The sequence below is a fragment of the Orbicella franksi genome, chromosome 15, assembly GCF_964199315.1.
Source record: "Orbicella franksi chromosome 15, jaOrbFran1.1, whole genome shotgun sequence".
Lineage (NCBI taxonomy): Eukaryota > Metazoa > Cnidaria > Anthozoa > Scleractinia > Merulinidae > Orbicella > Orbicella franksi.
The window spans coordinates 11,419,906-11,438,940 of record NC_138159.1 but is presented as its reverse complement, the minus strand read 5'-3'; the positions used below and the strand labels follow the sequence as shown (position 1 = coordinate 11,438,940).

Genomic DNA, 19,035 nt, shown 5'->3' with positions numbered 1-19,035 from the left:
TGGCAGAGATTGAAGAGCGAGTGACCCATTTTTGGCGCCAAATAAAAAGCTTGGAGACACAAAACATTCAAATTTTCCCTTTTGTTAATCTGATGTTTTTTGCAATTATAAATCCCTTTTCTTGAATAATGAATGCCGTCCCTAGTGAGAAATGTTGCCTGGCTTTCCTGTTAACATGCATTTGACCTCAGGCCGACTGCCTCACAGATTTGCTGTGGTTTCAAGGTGTGAGTCGGAAGTTCAAGTTGTTGCTTCCCTAGGGAGTTAGACATAGACATCACTGTTCGCCCTAGGGAGTGAGTTTTGACCCGTGTAACATGTTTTCCTCCAATCGGAAAACGTATTTGAGTCGGGAAGTATAACAATAGGGTTTATATCTGATTATGTCAATAGAAACACATCTGATTAGCTTTCCCTTCACTACATTCAAATTTCTGCCAAATATCTCTACTGTTCAAGCTTTGCTAATTTACAGTGATATCTGTATTCTTTGTTATGTTGCCACCAAAATAAGGGTTCTGTTAAAAGTTCTTTCCATCAGTAAAAAAAGGCAATATTATTTTACATAATAATTTGAGTACATTCACCTTAATTTTCCATAACCAGCCATCTTGCCATCCTTCCACTGACCCTCATACTTTTCTCCAGAATTCTCAGCAAAGTTAGGTGGGAAAATCATGACACCTTCACTACAAGGGGTAAAAGGTAACATAACAGAATTATTACATAACAAAGACATTATTTGCTACTTGCTAAAATATGTATGAATATCCTCGCATCTTTTCCTCTACCAACAATGTAAAATTAAGTTCTAAATTGTATGGAACCTAAATTGCTCAATACCAAGTATACATGCAAATGATGTATATGAAAGGTCATATATTTGAACAGTGGAGAAAGATATGAAGACATAGATGATCGTCACAGTTATATACACAAGTTAAGCAGCTGTGAAATTTAAGCCTGACAAAAATTCAGGCCTGAACAGGATTCAAACCCATGACCTCTGCGATACCGGTGCAGTGCTCTACAGACTGAGCTATCAAGCCAACTGGGAGCTGGTCACAGATGGTGAAGAATGCAAATGAATATGTGAAAGATCATATACTTGAACTGCAGAGAAAGATATGGAACCTGAATTGCTCAAAACCAAGCATACATGCAAATGATGTATATGAAAGATCATATACCTGAACTGTGGAGAAAGACATGAAGACAGATGATCATCACAGTTATAGACACAACTTAAGCAGCTGTGAAATTAAAGCCTGACAAAAATTCAGGCCTGAACGGGATTTGAACCCATGACCTCTGCGATACCGGTGCAGTGCTCTACCAACTGAACTATCAAGCCAACTGGGAGCCGGTCACATTGTTATAGCTCATAATATACCCGTAGATGGTGAAGAATGCAAAAGGATATGACTTTGTGAAAGATCATATACTTGAACTGCAGAGAAAGATATGAAGACATAGATGATCATCGCAGTTATCTACACAACCTAAGCAGCTGGCTGGGTGTGGCTTCAAATTTTTTCTCCACCACTCAGAGGTACCAATTCTTTTAAGATAATTTGTTGTTTAAAAACAACACAAGATAATTTGTTGTTTAAAAACAACAAGTTATCTTGTGTGACATTTATTGGGCTCAATACCCTAAAAGATATCGCAAAAGAGCCTGCTGTAAACCTTTTGACGCGGAACTTCTTAAGAGGTACCAAAACTGCTTACTTCACATACAATGCATTATAATGAATATTAAATTTGAAGTGATTAAATTTAAGGTTTTTGATACTCTTTCTTAATTAGCAAATACAAGTAAGGCCAACTGTTCTCAATTAGTAAATCACCTGTGGCCAGCTAGACGACTTGACACTTGGATAGGTGGTCAGGATTGATTGATTGATACGTGACCTGTCAATTTTGAACTGAGATTTCCCACAAGTGACCACTTTTGCTCAAAAAAAAGGAAAGCCACATTGTCCTCTATGTTGCAATGAAGAACTGCAGGTATTTACCATGTCTTCACTACAACACAAGGTTCTCCAAGTTCAGTCCACCATGTCTTCAACTCCTTAATGTTCACTAACTAACTCCAAGAGATGAAGGAACAACCGGCTGGTATTAAATTATTCTTAAATATCCTGTTAATAAAATCCACTCACCCATGCTGTACACCATGTTTAAATTCTCCTGTGTAGTGTCGACCATCCTTCCAATGTATTTCACCACTTAAATCAAAAGAAAGTGTGAAATAGAACTTAATTCAAAATGCTTCTTATCAGAAAAGTAGCCCTTCCTCAAATCTAAATGTAGCATACATATGCAATAAGGTCTTTCCTTTCAATTTAGGTTCCAGCTGGAGCTCTAGTAGGTATTCTGTTGTGAATCACTGGGTATAGCTCACCATGTTCAAACCTAGTTCATTAATTTTTTCTTCTAAACCTAACTCATTACTACTACTACTGTCCAGTAGACGCTGGTGGTCTCTCATGGGAAGGCTTCATAACAGAGAGTGGTCCACATGTTAATCCCTTGCACTGGTGAAAGCAACTTTTGCTTGCGTGACAAACGCCAAAACGTCTGCAGTCAATTACATTATTTTTTAGTTTTTTTTTTTATTTGTTAAATCGTTTGGGCAGTTGGGGGTCTGTATGACTCCAATATATCGATTTACAGGTTATTGACAGGCTTCAATCTATTAGCTCCACACCACACCAATCACAGACTCTGTTCACGGACGAATGGCATTTCTTGAACAAACAATGACTGCTGGCAGGCGTATTTTCCCTTCCCTGCCCCTCCCCTGTTACTCCTCTGACCTCATGTACTTTGTTGACAACAAAATGACGATTTCTCTGAGGCTAACATTCTCCTCAATAAAGGTAAAACAGTGTTTCAAAAGATCACAATCTTTAAAGGAACACTGGTCTGGGTTCCTCATACCACTCTCCCAGGGGTGCTGTACCAAGGTAGCCACCTGCTTCAAACCTCATTGATAGTTAAGTATATTCTTTCTTTACATAAACTATGAATTTAAATTCATAATAGCTTACTGTCCATGAGGCTTTCCCTGTAGCCACATTCCATGAAAAGTAGCTCCTTGGTAAACAGAGTCATGCTCGTATGTGTAAGAAGCTTCTCGAGCCGCAGCTGGTGCTAGACTTCCTGTTGCTTTATTGAGAGACTCTAATCCAAGTCTGTGTTTAGAATGACCACAAATACAGCACATTACAATATAGAAATTATTTCCTAGTGCCAAATAAGGTGTGCCAAAATCACTTGGGTTGATCATTGTGACACTAGATATTCAACATAAGCTTAGGGGTCAAAGCAGCTACAACTGCAAGTGGCTCATGACAGTTTACACCAAGTTCTGGCCCTTTTCCCGTAATGTGAAAGGTTACTATGGCAATAGTATACCTGTTAAAAACAATATTAATTTTAGTTTTATGGGCTTACAACTCAAAATTAGTCCAGGTACCCCCATTTTCTAGTATCAAATTGTGATTAGAATGGTAAAAAATGCATCTTTTTTTTTCAAAGCATTCAGAACCACTTATTGTTGAAATTTTTGGACAATTTAAGGGGGGTTCTGAATTCGCTCCCACAATGTTGGAAAAAAGTTGAACCTTGACAACAACAACAATAGCAGCAGCAGCAGTAGTAGTAGTAGTTGCCAAACTGAAACATTCTGGAAACCAGCACAATGATACTTAGAAACTCATAACAGTGGATGTATCAGTAAAAGAGCCCTGTGGAGAGCCAGATTAAAGGAGGATTAATGCAACTATCGAATATTAGCTGTTTTTTAAAGACCTTTGTCCATTCCTTTTTGTACCAGTTAGGCACAGGCAGGTGCAGGCATTTGTTGACCAAGACAGATTAACTGAACTTAAGTCTACCTTTCCCACTATACCTTCATTGCACTATTAAGCTGCAGATCTCCTAGTGATGAAAAGAAGCATTTTGTGCAAGTAACATAGAGCTGTAGAAGTTCACACAAACTCTACCAATTACTTTAGAGTATTTAACTGCTCTCACCTGTATGTTGTTGTCTTGGAAATCACATTGGCAATTGCTTGATTGATAGTTATCAACCAATCAGCCTAGAATATAAAGTACCCAGATAAGAGGTAATCTAACTGTGTAACTAAAATAACAGGACAAAATCGTTGAACACTTGCAGGAGTGCATTTTTCTGACCACTAGAACTATAGTTTTGAGAAAAAAGTTCGATTTGTGGTAAATTGTAGTTTTGTGTTAAAAGCTTAGTTTTGAGATTGAAATGTAGCTTTTGGGTGAAAGCATAGTTTTCAGAATATACATGCACCTCTTGGAGAGGCTGATGAGGATGAGGACATGGTTTTAATGTGGCAGCACTGCAAGGGCATCTTTTGAAAGATACAGAGAGGTACTGGTATACCAGGAGACCCCAGGCAGGAGTGGACAAGCAAAGATAGGAGGAAGAGGATTGAAACTAGGAGAGAAGTCAAGCAAAAGGTGAAAAGGGAAAGATGCATGGTAAAGAAAGGAATGGCAAATGTGAGACTTAATAAGAAGGCGAGACTGGTGTTTTTCTTTACTAGCTGGACATTTTGACTTTTTAAATTGTAAGACCGAGGCTTCAAAGTGGTTCAAATGCAAACACAAGACATTCAGGCATCATTCATAAAAGCAAACAAAGAGATCAGGACTAAAATCAGGACTCTGAGACAGCTTTGAAAAAATTGAGATTATGAGACCTTAGCGTGCCAATAATGTGTCAGTGATTGTGGGCATTGGTGTGCTTTTGGTAAAAAAAATGTCAAACTACATCTACATAACAACTTGTCAGGGATGTTAACCATTTCTCTCACTAAAATGTAAAAATCATGAATATGTCTTACTTTATCAACTGTTGATGGAGCACAAACGAGCAAAATCTCTTCTGGTGTTGTTATTTTAATGCCATTCCTGAGGTGATAGGTCACAAAGGTAAGTTAACAAGAGTAACATGTTCCATACACATGTAGCGTGGGAAGAAAAACAAAAGAATAAAGTTGTAATGATGACATAAAAAGTCAAATTGACATGATTGCAGCTGAAACTGGTTAAAAAATGAACGACACCACAGCCCCAAATGAAAATACACACATGCAAACATACACACTGTGAAGATTATTTCTCAATTGAAGTTCCTGTATGTTCATATTCTACAAGGAAAAACCCAAGCTGACTATACCAAGTCAAAACAAACTGGGAGGACCTGTGTGGCTACCACATGACATGTGCTGTACATTGCACTCTAGATCTGCACTATTCAAGATTGACTCACTAGTTAATAATGTGTACATTTTTTTATTTAAACATATTTGTCATTTTTTTCCTGCAAAGCACCTAGGCTTACATCAAGGGGGATTACAGTATTACAATTTTCACTTATTTATTCTGTGAGGCTCACACTGTGAGCAATGTGTACATGATCATATCTTTAACTCACTTGACTCCTTCTGTGTTATCAATGCCTTCAGCCCACACAGTGGTCAGCAGAAAGGCTTGAAAGTTCTTGGAGGACTAATTAAATGCAAATTGACAGTAACAATATATGTCAATTTTTTTTACATAAAAATAAAACTCATTACAATAAGCATCAGATCATGGGGATGAATATATAATGAACTCACAAAACAACACATACTGTAAACAGTATAATCCATGTTTTCAATATAAAGACCCAGCAGTACTGATAACTGCCAAAGTTGCAAACCACGCAGCAATATATCTCTCATGTTTTTATGTCTTTACTCAGCATTTCATATGTGTCCTATGTTTAGTCACAATATTTTGACTATTTGCTGGTATATTACATGTATGAACTCACAACATATATAACCATGCAGCTCCCTGAGTTGGCTTGATAGCTCACTTGTTGATCATGGGTTCAAATCCCATTCACAGCTTAATTTAGGTTTTCAGGCTTTATTTTCCAATCTGCCCAAGTTGTAGCATACATAGCTTCAATAATCCAATGATCCCTCATGTCTTTACTTGTACAATACAGGTGCTACATACATCCACTACATATGAGTAACATACCTGATAGTAGACAAAGAAGTCATCAAATAAAACATAGAGTGGTGTTGAAAACCTTGTCCCTTTTGCTGGAAAAAGACTGTGTACATTGCTGCTTCTCAACAGCCGTCTGTGAGGATGCTTAAAAATCTCCTTTAGAGAAAAAGTAAGCATTATTTTAGTATTACTAAAAATAAAAGGTACAGTGCAGGTCAGAGTTCAATGAACCTAAACACTACTAGTGGCATTGTCACAAAGGTTTGAAGTAGGCATCCTCATTGTTGGAAAAGGTGGCTTATGTTGCCTTCTTTTTCTAAAATAATTGGATGGATAGCCCATTTATTTGATCATGCCAGCTACTCTGCTAGTGATTTTCTCTGGTAGCCAGCTATTTTTGACAACCCTTCACTAGGGCTAGTGAATGGTTCATGTTGAGTAATGCACATAACGTACATAAAGAATGAAGGAAAATTGGAAAACCAAGATCCTCTTGCAAGTTTCATGTACACATACACTACACACATTTTTCTGTCATTTCTGGAATTTCCAGAACCAATTCTTTGTTACACTCGACAGTAATTTCCCTCCAATCAACTGACCAGAGTCATAATGGACACAAGGATATTGGGGACCTTCTCTGATACCTCTGTAAAATTAATGTTTGTGAGAGTTTAAATTAAAATTGAATTGAATTGAATTGACCTTTGCTGCATTCTTATGCAGGGATTCTTCCATTCCCAATGCGAGATTCCTGTGTAAGGATTCTTTGTATTCCTAATGTAACTTCCTATAAATGGTGATACTGGCAACTTGCAGGCTACATAAGACAGGCATAAACTGTTGATTTGCCAGTGGTTTGGGCTATTGATTTTGGAAAGATGAGTTTCAACCATGCTGAACAGTTTCAAGACACTCTGTTTATTCCTTTTTCATGGGACTGGCATGCAGACCTTGGCAAAGTTCAAGCATTTGTGACAGGCTTTTAAAGGGTTTCTTTTGCATATGAACCAAGTCACCCATCAGGCCAGCACTTACAGTAAATCCTCAAATTAGTGCCTCCCCTCAAATAAGCACCCCCTTCCGATAAGTGCCTCTCCCATTGGCCAAAATTTCAATTTGAAATAAGCGCCCCGTGAGCTAATTTGAGGATTTACGCTATCTCCCGTTTCAGTAGCTGGATGACATGCTAGTCTATCCCTGGGTTACCCCACAGCATTGCAGGTACCCATTTTTTACACCTGGGAGGAGAGTGGCACTGTGGGAGTTAAGTGTCTTGCCCAAGAACACAACGTGATGTCCCTGGCCAGGGCCTGAACCAGGACTGCTCAATCTGGAGGTGAGCACACTAACCATGAGACCACCATGGTATAAGTTAGACCAAATCGTCATGCTACTTGTGTTAAGGCTTGAAAGCAACAAATTTTTGTGAGATCAGGCCAGCTGGGATTGTACTGGTAATGATACCAGGTATTTTGTAACATCTTTAAGAGCTGAATTATTCCTTTTTTATAGGAATCACAATGAGTCAATAAAAAATTAATAGTAACAATTGATGCACCCTTTCCAAGAATCAGAAAACAGCTATAAATCACAATTAAGAATTGATTGCCAATAAGGGTCAGATCGGGCCAGGTTGGGTCAGATACATGTATATGTGTATTCATAAAAAAATATCAGCAGAAAAAATGCACTCCTGTTTACTTTAGCCAGTGTTACACTTAAATTACACTCACTTGGTTAGCAATGAGTTTCTTTGCAATCTAAAACAAGTGACATCAGCCTGCCCAAAAGGCCTTTGATTTCTCATTATGACTACAACTTCTCACACTGCTATCACTTATGGAATTAGTTATGAAATCTTTCTAAATAGTGGTAACTTACAGAGACTTTGGTAGGGCAATCACACCAAAACTTATGAGTACGCTCAGCTTCTGCTTGCCTATTTTCATCCTCAGTGATAAATTGTTCCCATCGTTCAGCCTCTTCATGTAGTCTTGCACATTCCTCTATGTTTGCCTGTGCCAGGAGAATGAAAAAAAAGGATGGAATGAAGAAAAACTCATTTCTATACTTCCCTTTTGTGTGTCAAACACAGTTAACACTTCAGTTCAAATTGCTGTGGTTCAATACTGATTGGCTCAGTTTTAATTCATATAATTACTCATAAATTGTTTTGATCTCATGGACAGAAAAAAGTGTGGCTAACCACACTGTTTTCAGGGCTTATTTGGGGAGGAGTTGAATGCATGGGCAGATCCAGCATCCCAAAAGTGGAGCCACCAGGGGAATACCACGCAACAAAAGTCCCGAGAAGCATTAACTGGACCTGTCATGGCTTCTCCTTATCCAAGGAGACATAGATTCAGCTGTCTCTAATGTAGCTCTACTTACAATTACAGATCCCTTTGCATTAGGTGCAACCCTAGTATCAGTCAAGAATTGAATGACAAACCTGCCAGCAAAACCACAGCAACCCACTTCAACTAGATAAATACAGCATGTCCACCCTTGATCTTCACACTGACTCTTTAGATCTGCATACTAGCGCTGGGCCATTTTCCTCTCATATGCCTGCTATATGCTGCTCTCCCATGGTAAATTAGCTCAACCGACAAAACAGTCTTAAGACTGTCAGTCCACAGTATTAGACCAGGGTGAAGAGAGGTCACAGCAATCTGAGGCAGACAAAACCAGGGGCCGACAGCATTGATCCGCTAACACCCTCCAGTCATTACAGCTTGACACCATAGTTATTACAGTGCCTTCCAGGCAGACTTCTCCTTGGCCCTTTCACCTTTCTTTACAAACAAAATCCCATCTCAATGAAACATACACCTTGTCTTGACACTGGTTCTCAACAGGAGAGACCAGGACTTCTAACACCTGGTTATGCTGCCAGATTATACTGAAAGCCTGGTTTCACACCCAGCAAGGATGCATTCCAGAGATCCCATCTTACCACAACACTTACAAACCTTTGAATCACTCAGCTCCTAGTTGCACAAGTTGACAAGGGCTGGCAAAAGGTCATACACTGAGCCGATAGGAACATATTGATCCTCAGGGGTTCCACTGACAATAGGTCTGACCACTTATCCTGCTCATTCTCAGCTGCCTCCCAAGTGGTAATGTAACCTGCAGGGACTGCCTCACTGCAACAGAATCCTGCCTCCTATCCTCCATGGCTTCAAGCTAATCAGTCACCATATCACACCTCACCAGCTAATTCTTCTTAGACCACTGAGTGCCTTTTCCCCTTGCCAAGGCCCTGCTTCAGTTTACCCTCAGCCTCCTCAACAGTCTCTGCTACAACCTCTTTCTTCCCAGTTAGTGCATCAAGGGACATGGATCTAACCACAGGATCAGCCCACAACATCATGTAGAGCTGTGCATTAGCATCCTTCCACTCCTCCACTCATTAGGAGCTGGAGCTTTCATGTGGAGCTATACAGCGCCATGTTTGTCAAGGTCTTTGGTACACCAAGCCACTTTCTGAGGTAGCTTCCAAAGCTTAGTTCCATGATATCCACTCGAACAGGTCGCATTAGTCTATTGCACCATGCCCTTGTTCCTTTGGCCTCTAGATCCTCTATGCCCGTCTGTCAGTGGGCAGGAGTGCTATCTGCCAAGCCACATCACACAATACCAAGGATCGATATTCTCCCAATATGGTTCTGAGCAGGCTAGTTTAACCCATTGGCACCCCTAGTTTTTTGGCAAAAATGCATTTTTTGGACATTTTGGACATTTATAGCCTGGGTATGAGCAAATTAGCTCCAATCTACTCAAAAAGGCATGTGCAACATGACAGCATCAAGGTTTATGACATTTTTATGCGGACATGCACAGAAATCTAGCTACTAGATTTTTGTGCATGAGAAAAACAACACAGATATAAGGTATTATGAATAAAATTAAACTAAAATAATTGTAAGTATAATAACACGACAGCATTGTGGTTTATGACATTTTCACTCAGACATGCACATGCACAGAAATCTAGCAACTGGATTTCTGTGCACGAGAAAAACAACACAGATATAAGGCATTATGTGCAAACTAACCATAACTATTAATAGTTCTTTTAGTCATATTTTCATCTTTTAGCCTTGGGTAGTTTACTTTAGACAATTCAGGACAAGACTTACCTCAGAAATTTCTAATGTGCTGTGCAATTTTGTCACAATTAGTTGGTAATGCTGCATCTTCAACAGTGGAAATTGCATCATATACTGAAATGCATTGTCATAACTCACAAAATCCTGAAGCAAAGGAGAATTATTTTATAAGTAATTAATAATTCATATATTAAGTGCATGCGCAGCACATTTCATGTTCATAAAAATTAATAATTGACAGCAGCATAACACTGACATCAGGTGAACACTTAAACCTAGATCTACTCCAAAAGAGTACTGGAGAGAGGGAACCATGACTGCTTCCCTTGTTTATTGCAAATTACACTGTTTTGGATGGATGTTATCAAGCAAACTGTCATACCACTTCTGTTGGGTTGTCATATTGTTGTCAAGGATTTTTCCCTGAGATACACTTAAGTTTGATTAGTTTCATGTGATTACATTACAATATTAATATGAGAACATGTGCAAGAAACAAGAAAATATCATCAGTTGTATAACAACGCTTTTTACCCCACTTTGTTTGGAACTTGACTGCTCTTAAAAAAATGTGTTTTTAATCTGGTTATTTGGGAACATAATAATTATTGTTTGGGCTGGAAGCAGATTGTAATACAGTGGAAGCTTTCATGTCCTGTGGGTGTCTGCGTACGAGGGCCTTTACCGTAACTTTATTAGCCAGATGATATAAAATTGCCAGTGAAGATTCCTCTACAAAAAAAACACAAGACTGTGCTTGTGCTTGTTTATGCAAGCTTTGAAATGGGGTTTCCTAGTTTATCTGCTAATGATCAAATATAATAATTATTTAATTGGTGTGAAAGGTAATGACTGCTTTTGGACAGTTTAGCAGTCAACAAATAAATGACACCAGTACCAGATGACTTCAGCAAATTGAAGGTATAGGACTGGTTCATCTGAATAGTCAGACTCAGTCAGTAGAAGGGTACTATATTTGAAAATTTCTTGTTTTACTTAATATATGTATATTTGTGTCTGTATTTTGTAACACAATGTAACGGATTAGATTAACCATAATAATCCTCTGTTTGCCTAATAAATAGAGACTACAGAGTTATGCAATACATAAGGCAGATAGTATAAAGTAGCACTGGGACTGGGTAAAATATTATTATATGGCAAATATGGCTGATTACCTGTGTTGTATCATCTAAGATATCACTCAAGACAGCTCTGCTCTGAGATGTTATATCACTAAAGAAAAGACAGACAGAGCACAAATTGACTAACTCAATCAATAAAGTAATATTAAGATCAAACTGATCTAATGAAAGCCATTAAGATTACTAAGCAGTCACTTGTCAGCAATCTATGCTCAATCTCTTACAAAATGAACTTAAGTAAAAGCCCAAGTTTGATATACAGTATTAATTAAAAATGCTATCACGGCACCAAGGCTTAGAGGTCCAAAACAAAAGACCCTGATTTCTTTTGTTTTTCCCTTTTTGTCCACAAAGCCTCAGAATTCCTGTTGGAATTTTAAATAATATAGTTAAATATAATTTAACATAGTTAACTACAAGGAGTAAGAGGCCTGACATGAAGTTTTGTTTCAGTGCTTGTAAATGTTGAACTTCAACTGCAAACTTCAACTTCGTTCCATTTCAGCTACAAAGAGACCTACTCCACAATTTTTTGCATCACAAATTTCCTTCTTTGTGCAGAGTAAGAGATGAAGTTTAGCCTGCAAAAATACCCTCTTTCTTGTGTATCTTGTGTTTTTTTCACAATTTCATAAGAAATCAAAATTAAATGCCTTCTCCAATTAAAGAGCAAAAGAACAAAATTTTGAAATTTTTCACCGCAATTTGTTAACAGTACCATTAAATGAATACATGAAGGAACCATAAAATGTCTTGTCCAAAAAGTTCTCAGATGCCACTGGGTCGCAGATTTTCAAAGTGCTTGACAGTTTTGTGAACATTTGCTGAGGATTCAATTATTAACTGGAACTTTTTGAAGATATTTTGCACACATCATCTGTTCCCAACATTTAAACAAGGACTTCCACAGCTCTCAAAATGTTTCACTCATATTCATACTTAAAACTACTGTCTATCTGTTTACCTCCCATAAGCTTACAGAGTTCCATAAGAAATTATGTGATAAATTATTTGTATATGGCCCCATCTTGCTAACTTGCATAGCCAATCACAGTGCAGGATTTGGTTATCTAAACAAATTGACATAATATGTCATAGTTTGCAACACTATACCTTGATACATTTGAAAATGCTGTAAACACACCAAATGCCACACCATTGCTAAAGCATTCAGAAAACCTATCAGCAAAGATAAGAGTTCATGCCAGTTATAATAACTAAGGTAGGTTAAGGCAACGTCTGCTTAGGAGCCAAGTGGCTCATCTGGCCAGAACTTATCCCAGTTTCAGTAGCATGAAGTGACTAGGAGTATTTCTACTCCCCCCTGGATGGGATGCTAGTACATCATAGGGTTACCCCCTTGCAATAAATTCACTGGTACCCATTTACACATCTGGGTGGAGAAAGGCACTGTCAGAGTAAAGTGTCTTGCCCAAGAACACAACACAATGTCCCTGGCTAGGGCTTGAACTCGGACTGCTCACTCCAGGGTCGAGTGAACTAGCCATGAGGCCACCGCACCTCCCACTACAACTAAACCTGTCTACTATATTGCACCTTTACTGTCTAATTTCCAACATCAAAGTTACTGTGCTCTTTCATAGGACTTGGAATATCTGTAAATCATTTCTTTCCACACAAACTATTCATTTATTTACTAATTATTTATTTATTGAGCACACTGATGCCTGTGCATCTTAAGTTTGCAAATCACAAGTTCTACATCAAGGTTTTTATTGTTATTAAATTTTCTTGGTTACCTGTGTGTCAAGCTGGATTAAGATAATTTATGGTATTTGATATGACTTATTGGATATGCTAATTTATAGAAAATTCACTTGTTAGTTCTGACTATCTGCCAACCAAAATAATAAGGAAAAAAAATGCTGTTTGAAGTATTATAATTATAACATTTTAACAGCGGGAGTTTTTAATTATTTGGTGTTTAAGATCAGAAAATCAGATAGGAAATCGAGCAATTTTAGCTTTTAATGGGCCAAAATCAAGAACCAGAATAATTTTAGGTATTTCGCAGTCCTTTTTACATTTTCTCATACATGAGGCTAAAGATCTAGATATAAGAAGTTGCCTGAAATAACACCAGAAGTAATTTCCCATGGGAACTCAAGAAAATTAATTCCAAAGTTCTGTGAAATTGTACACACACAGGTAAACTTTCATCATCAGTTTCATTTCACCAGCACTTTCAAATGTGTCACATGAACTTCGAAATTTGTTTTCAACACTGGTGTTGTTAGAATTGATTTTTTTGGAGAGGATATTTGAACAGCTGCACAGCCATTTGCAAAACAACGTAAATAATCTCAGTACAAAATTTTTGTCCACTCATTACTCAAACTTCTGGCGGATTCCTTTCTTCCTTCTTAACGTTCCTTCTTAACGTTTTTCGAATTTCTGAAAAACAGTGAAAACCTGCACCCACTTTTTCACAATATTGCTGGAAGCAGGAAAACAGTGTTTGGCCACCTTAATGTCATTGGCAGCAGTGCTAAGTGGTAACATATACCTTTCAAATACTTGTAAAAACTCATCTGACCAGCACAGTTGAAATAATTCATGGAAACTCTTCATTGATTCCACAAGTTGGGTAACAGCCACAAGACTTGTGGAGACACACTTCATGATGCCATAAAAAGACTCTATTATAGGAGCTAACACTTGTCCCACCTCCTGTAAGGCCAGGCATGACCATACTTCTACAACAGCAAGTCATAACAACATAAGTCACATCAATTTTCTCACACAATTTAAGATCTCATTTCCTCAGCTTAGAAAAGTTCTGGGAAATTTATGACGTATTAATTGTCCTTTTAACCATTAATAAAGTGTTACATGTATAAACATCAGCTTTAATTACCTGATTGTAGCAATGGTGTCAGAACAGCCTGCCAAATGAGAGCCAGCTGGTAGTAAAATAATCTCTCTTTACCGGCAAGTTCACTTATGATCTCCAACTTCCCACTCTTATCACTGAAAAATATATTTAACACTTTCTTTGGTATATACTAACTCAACGTGAGTGCTCTCAGAGTTGATTTAGATGCTACAACATTGTTGCACCCAGCTCTTGTAGCGCACACTGCTCACCTCATGCAAACTCAAAACCAACTTTTTAGATACAAAGTGAAACCTCTATTAAGCAGACACCTTTGGGACCTTCCCAAGTGTCCGCTTAATAGAGGGTATCCACTTAATAGAGGTTTGTAAAAATTGCCCAATGTTTGTTCATGATTAACATTAAATGGCTACTCTGTACTGTAATAAAGTTCTGTTTTGTTAATAAGGAAGCTATCCAGAGTTCAAGTTCAATACCTTTCATTACCAACTTTAATTTGTTTTTTAAATGCAAAAACATAACAGCAAAACAGCAATGATAATACACACGGTACATGGACTCTTTGTCAATTCAGTTTGGTGTCCGTTTAAGAGAGGTTTTTAACAATAGAAATTAGCCAAATACAATTTATTTTAGTGTCCACGTCCGCTTAATAGAGGTGTCCGCTGAATAGGGGTTCGTTATAAAGGAAAACATAAGAAGTTAATTTCAGGACCCAGCTTAGTGTCTGCTTAATAAAGGTTGTCCACTTAATTGGGGATCCGCTTAATAGAGGTTTCACTGTAGTGTAACATTGTCCAAGGTCTCAAATTCCTTGGGGTTTTAAGACTATCAAATGCTACAGAATAATATTTACAAGAATCGCAGGCAAATCAATTTACATGAAACAATTTGTGCTGAACACTTGTCACATGTTGTTGCAAGCCTGTTGCATGCAGCAAAGTTTTCATGGAGCTAATAAATAGCATCTATATCCAAAGAGGTGAATAATGCTGCAAATTAAGGGAAACTTTCCAGGAACTAATAGACCATTCAAAGAGAAATTAAACACATACTATGTAGTGCATTTCCTTGTATCCTAAAAGTTTTCAACAGGTGTCTATCTATTTCTAGAGTGTTTTTTTATTATTAGTTCTAGACTAAAATTTTCACTCTAATTAATAACAAAAACTACAATAATTAATAACCAAGTTTGGCAGGTTCTACAAATAAATAATCACAAAATCCCAGACTAATAATTATTATTGTGTCCAACAGCAAATGTAGTTCTTAATCAGCGATACCAATCTTAGGTCAAAAGGATGATTCAAAACCAAACTTCATGTGACTGGCTGCCATTATAATGAAAGATTCAACCTCAAAGACTTTGTAACACAGTGCTTTCTCTGAGATAAATACATGCAACCAAATTCTGGACAAAACAAAACTTTTGTAGAGCTTTACTTCTGATAAAACTTGTGTGTTCACAAACAATATTTCCCTTGTGGCTTTTCACTTGTCTATGAAAGCAGCGTTTGGCACATCCTAGCTGCAAGCAAACCACCCAGCAGCATATTTCATGTTTAAAATGAAAAGAAAAAGCATTCTCATTTGATGCATGATTCTTCCTTTTCACTGGCTGAGAGCCCACCACATGACCTGCAAATAAATGCCTATAAATAATGGTATGCCCATGTGTAATCGCTGAACTGTCAGAGAGCAGTGTTGTGTCCAAATGTATTTGCCCAGTGTAATTTTCTCTTGTCCAGAAAGATACTCCCATCCCCTCCCCACCCAATTTCTGTGGCCGCCTTTTTTAACTTGGAAAATCGAAGTTATGGGTATGTATGGGAGTTTCACTCCATCCTTCCTTCCTTCCTTCCTTCACGGTGGAGGCGTGCCAGGGCGTGGCACAGTGTGGGTGGGGGCAGCAGCGGGGGCAGCGGTAGAGGTGGTGGTAGTGGTAGTGGTAGTAGTAGTATTGCTGTTATTGTTATTTATCATTAATAGCAGGATAGTGAGCAGGGCCATAGCCAAATTATGACTGAGGCAATGTTTCATTTCCTAGCAGTGTTTTACTTTCCCCCTTCCAGAAAAAGACACAAAAATGAAAAACTGCCTGAGGTAAGTGCCTCAGGTTGCCTGTTACTAGCTATGGCCCTGGTTGTAAGTGTCATTCTGACCTGCCTGCTATACAAGCACAGTGTTCTGTGTTAGCAGTTACACTCCTGAGCTGCCCGACCTAGCAGAAGAAAAATAATATGTTACAAATTATTACTGTTAACAGTGTAGCTCTAAAAAAAATGAAAAATAAAGGGGGAAAAGAGTCTCCAGAGTTTGCTTTTATGCATGGACAAACAAACATCCAAGCCAAAAATAGCCTGAAAGTGAAAGGGAATGTTAGTTTTCAACTTCAAATAAAGTTTTGGCCAGTTTGGTTGGCAATTTTTAGGAAAGGAGCGTGAAAGAGGCGTATGTAACATGCTAATTGTTAAGGAATTCTCCAGGAATAAACGAGTTTTAGCCTTTTCACTTCAAGTGACATTTTAAAGCATTTGAATCTAATTTAGTACTTCAAAATTTTGCCATTTTAAAATCATTGAGAAATCACTGAGTCATCATCTCAGTTTGCAGCAATAGACAGAGGCTGCAAAATCACTAGCCTCTTCCAGGTGTTCAGTTAGTTGCAGCACAGCGCAAAAAATGGCAAGGAAAAAAATAGGGGAGAAGCACAGTGAGAGAAAACAAAAGAACGCCTGCGGGTAAACTTAACAAAAGGTCCTTCCAATCACTTATAGACCGCCTACAGGGACACGTAACATGACCGCCTGCTTGTGGTTTTCAGTTGTCAGCAGATGTGTTGGGAATTGTAGAAAGAAAATCACTGAATATGCCAAAATGACAAACTAACGCTAGATTGCCGACTAGAGATACTCCTTCTGCAAAGTGGACTAAAACCTACTCAGGAGATCGACAGGAATCGACTGGAAAATCACGGCATTCTTTCTCAAAGTAAAGCTACGGCAGTCTCTGAAGAGAAATCAGATGAAGATAAATATGTCAAATATGATATCCGTGATAAGAAGCAACATACCAAACTTGCCAACAGCTCTAATCAAACAGCCAGGCTGTAACAACAAAACAAAAGTACCCCTCATAAACATGTGAAGCAATTAAGAAGAGTCGAGAGACCGAACAGAATGGCAAATGTACAAATGTCACAAACTGTAGGTGTCGTGTAGGCCCGTCAACCTCGTTTTACACTGACCGTCAAAATATCCCATATTTCTCATCTGTGCCAGAAACATTTGAGGGTTGACAAAACCTGTCAAAATTGACCAATCAGAGGGTATACCACATCTTGCTATACCAAAATGACCTTTTGTTAAGTTTGCCCACAGGTGCTCTTTCGCTTTCCCTTGCTATGCTTCTCCCCTATTTGTTTTGCTCGACCTCTTTTTGTGTGGCACCTCAACTAACTGAATGCCTGGAAGAGGCTACAAAATCACTAAGTACAGTTCCCGAAATAGTACCTACGTTTGAGGAATTTTTGGTCAATTGGTCAGTATATGCTACCAAGTATTAAATTAAACCAAGGTAGCAAAACAGACGAGGTTCTACCATTTGACTCCTTTCAAAAAATGTCTTCTGCTGCAATCTACCTGGTTATCCTCACAGTACAATAATGTAACAAAGGTTCTGTGAAGTGAAATCACATATAACTTGCTTTTGAATCAACATGCAACTCGACAAAATTACGTACCACTCTGCAATGGCTTCCATTAAACCAGGAAAACATTACAAGCTAACTTAAAGAATGGGTAAAAAAAAAAAAACATCCAGAGAGAAAGGGTACACCATTTTTGTACTAATAGAATGGATAATAATGGCCGACCCCAAGGGAAACAAGGAGTGTTGTTTCACCAAGACCCTTAATGTTCCCCAAGGCAAGGCTAGGCCAGAAATCATACATTAAGATAGTCAATTACTCCAACATTGATTAATTATGTTATAACTGCAATTTAAGTAAATTTTAGAAAACTTGCTGTTAAGTAGCGTTGTATGTCAGAAAATGGGAACTCCATATAAAGTATGCATTGTTTTTAGCTTTCTCAATTCTATTCCTGATATTTCCAAACATTTATTTCCCCGACGTTCCAGAATTTGATCAAAAAAAATATTTTCATACAATTTTAGGTGTGCCCTCCCCCAGTGGGTAGGGTTTTTTTACCTTAGTACCCAGTGTTGACTAACATTATCGGGGCAGGAAAATAAACTTAGGTATGATTGCCCAGAGGAAGTAAATTATGTTCTTGAGAAAGGAAAATGGAAGTTTGGTGGTCCAGTGGGCAAGTGAAATTAGTCTCTGTCAGTAGTCTTGTTAATGATGAGTTCCAATCAAAAAGAATTTCAAAACTTAAGACTGCAAGATGAACAACGCAGTTGATGTAGTGATAATTCATGAACATTGCGCATCTATTGGGCAAGTAATATTATAACGGGGGCAACTGAAAACTGAGATGTACTGGCCCACTGGACAACTGAATTTCAATTTTTTTCCCCTACCCTGCTTATGTGGTCTATAATGTTCTTCACAAATTATATGGTAGCTACTTTAAAGTGGAATATCCTTTTGTGGTGCTTCCAGTTCCTTAAAGAAACAGGTAGATGTACATGCAAAATCTCTTCAGAGAAACCTTATTACATATTGGTATATTTGTGAGGAAGACCAGGTATTATCTAGCAGTGGAAGCCTTTTTTGTTCTAAAATTCTAGCAAGTTCACCAGAGACTTTCTTTTATTACTTTTTCACTTTTCTTAAAGTGTAAATGACACAAAAAAATAATTTCTGCTTATTTAAAAGGCCTTTCAAAATACAGAA

General features: G+C 37.9%; 2 protein-coding genes across 2 annotated transcripts in view; one reads left to right on the top strand and one right to left on the bottom strand.

Annotated features, from left to right (window-relative positions):
• The window catches only part of LOC145469933 (alsin-like), a 69,319-nt gene that overhangs the window by 30,032 nt on the left and 20,252 nt on the right, over nt 1-19,035 (bottom strand). Inside the window, exons 6-19 of the mRNA XM_081453753.1 lie at nt 16,337-16,395; nt 14,196-14,308; nt 13,845-14,034; nt 12,431-12,496; nt 11,351-11,408; nt 10,203-10,316; nt 7,936-8,070; nt 6,079-6,207; nt 5,483-5,556; nt 4,890-4,956; nt 4,045-4,109; nt 3,057-3,200; nt 2,166-2,231; nt 588-689 (exon numbers count right to left, since the gene is read on the bottom strand). Of these exons, the coding sequence (XP_081309879.1) occupies nt 588-689; nt 2,166-2,231; nt 3,057-3,200; nt 4,045-4,109; nt 4,890-4,956; nt 5,483-5,556; nt 6,079-6,207; nt 7,936-8,070; nt 10,203-10,316; nt 11,351-11,408; nt 12,431-12,496; nt 13,845-14,034; nt 14,196-14,308; nt 16,337-16,395 (1,382 nt within the window). The remainder of the gene's footprint in view (nt 1-587; nt 690-2,165; nt 2,232-3,056; nt 3,201-4,044; nt 4,110-4,889; nt 4,957-5,482; nt 5,557-6,078; nt 6,208-7,935; nt 8,071-10,202; nt 10,317-11,350; nt 11,409-12,430; nt 12,497-13,844; nt 14,035-14,195; nt 14,309-16,336; nt 16,396-19,035) is intronic.
• The window catches only part of LOC145470011 (uncharacterized), a 130,968-nt gene that overhangs the window by 103,301 nt on the left and 8,632 nt on the right, over nt 1-19,035 (top strand). The window lies entirely within an intron of this gene.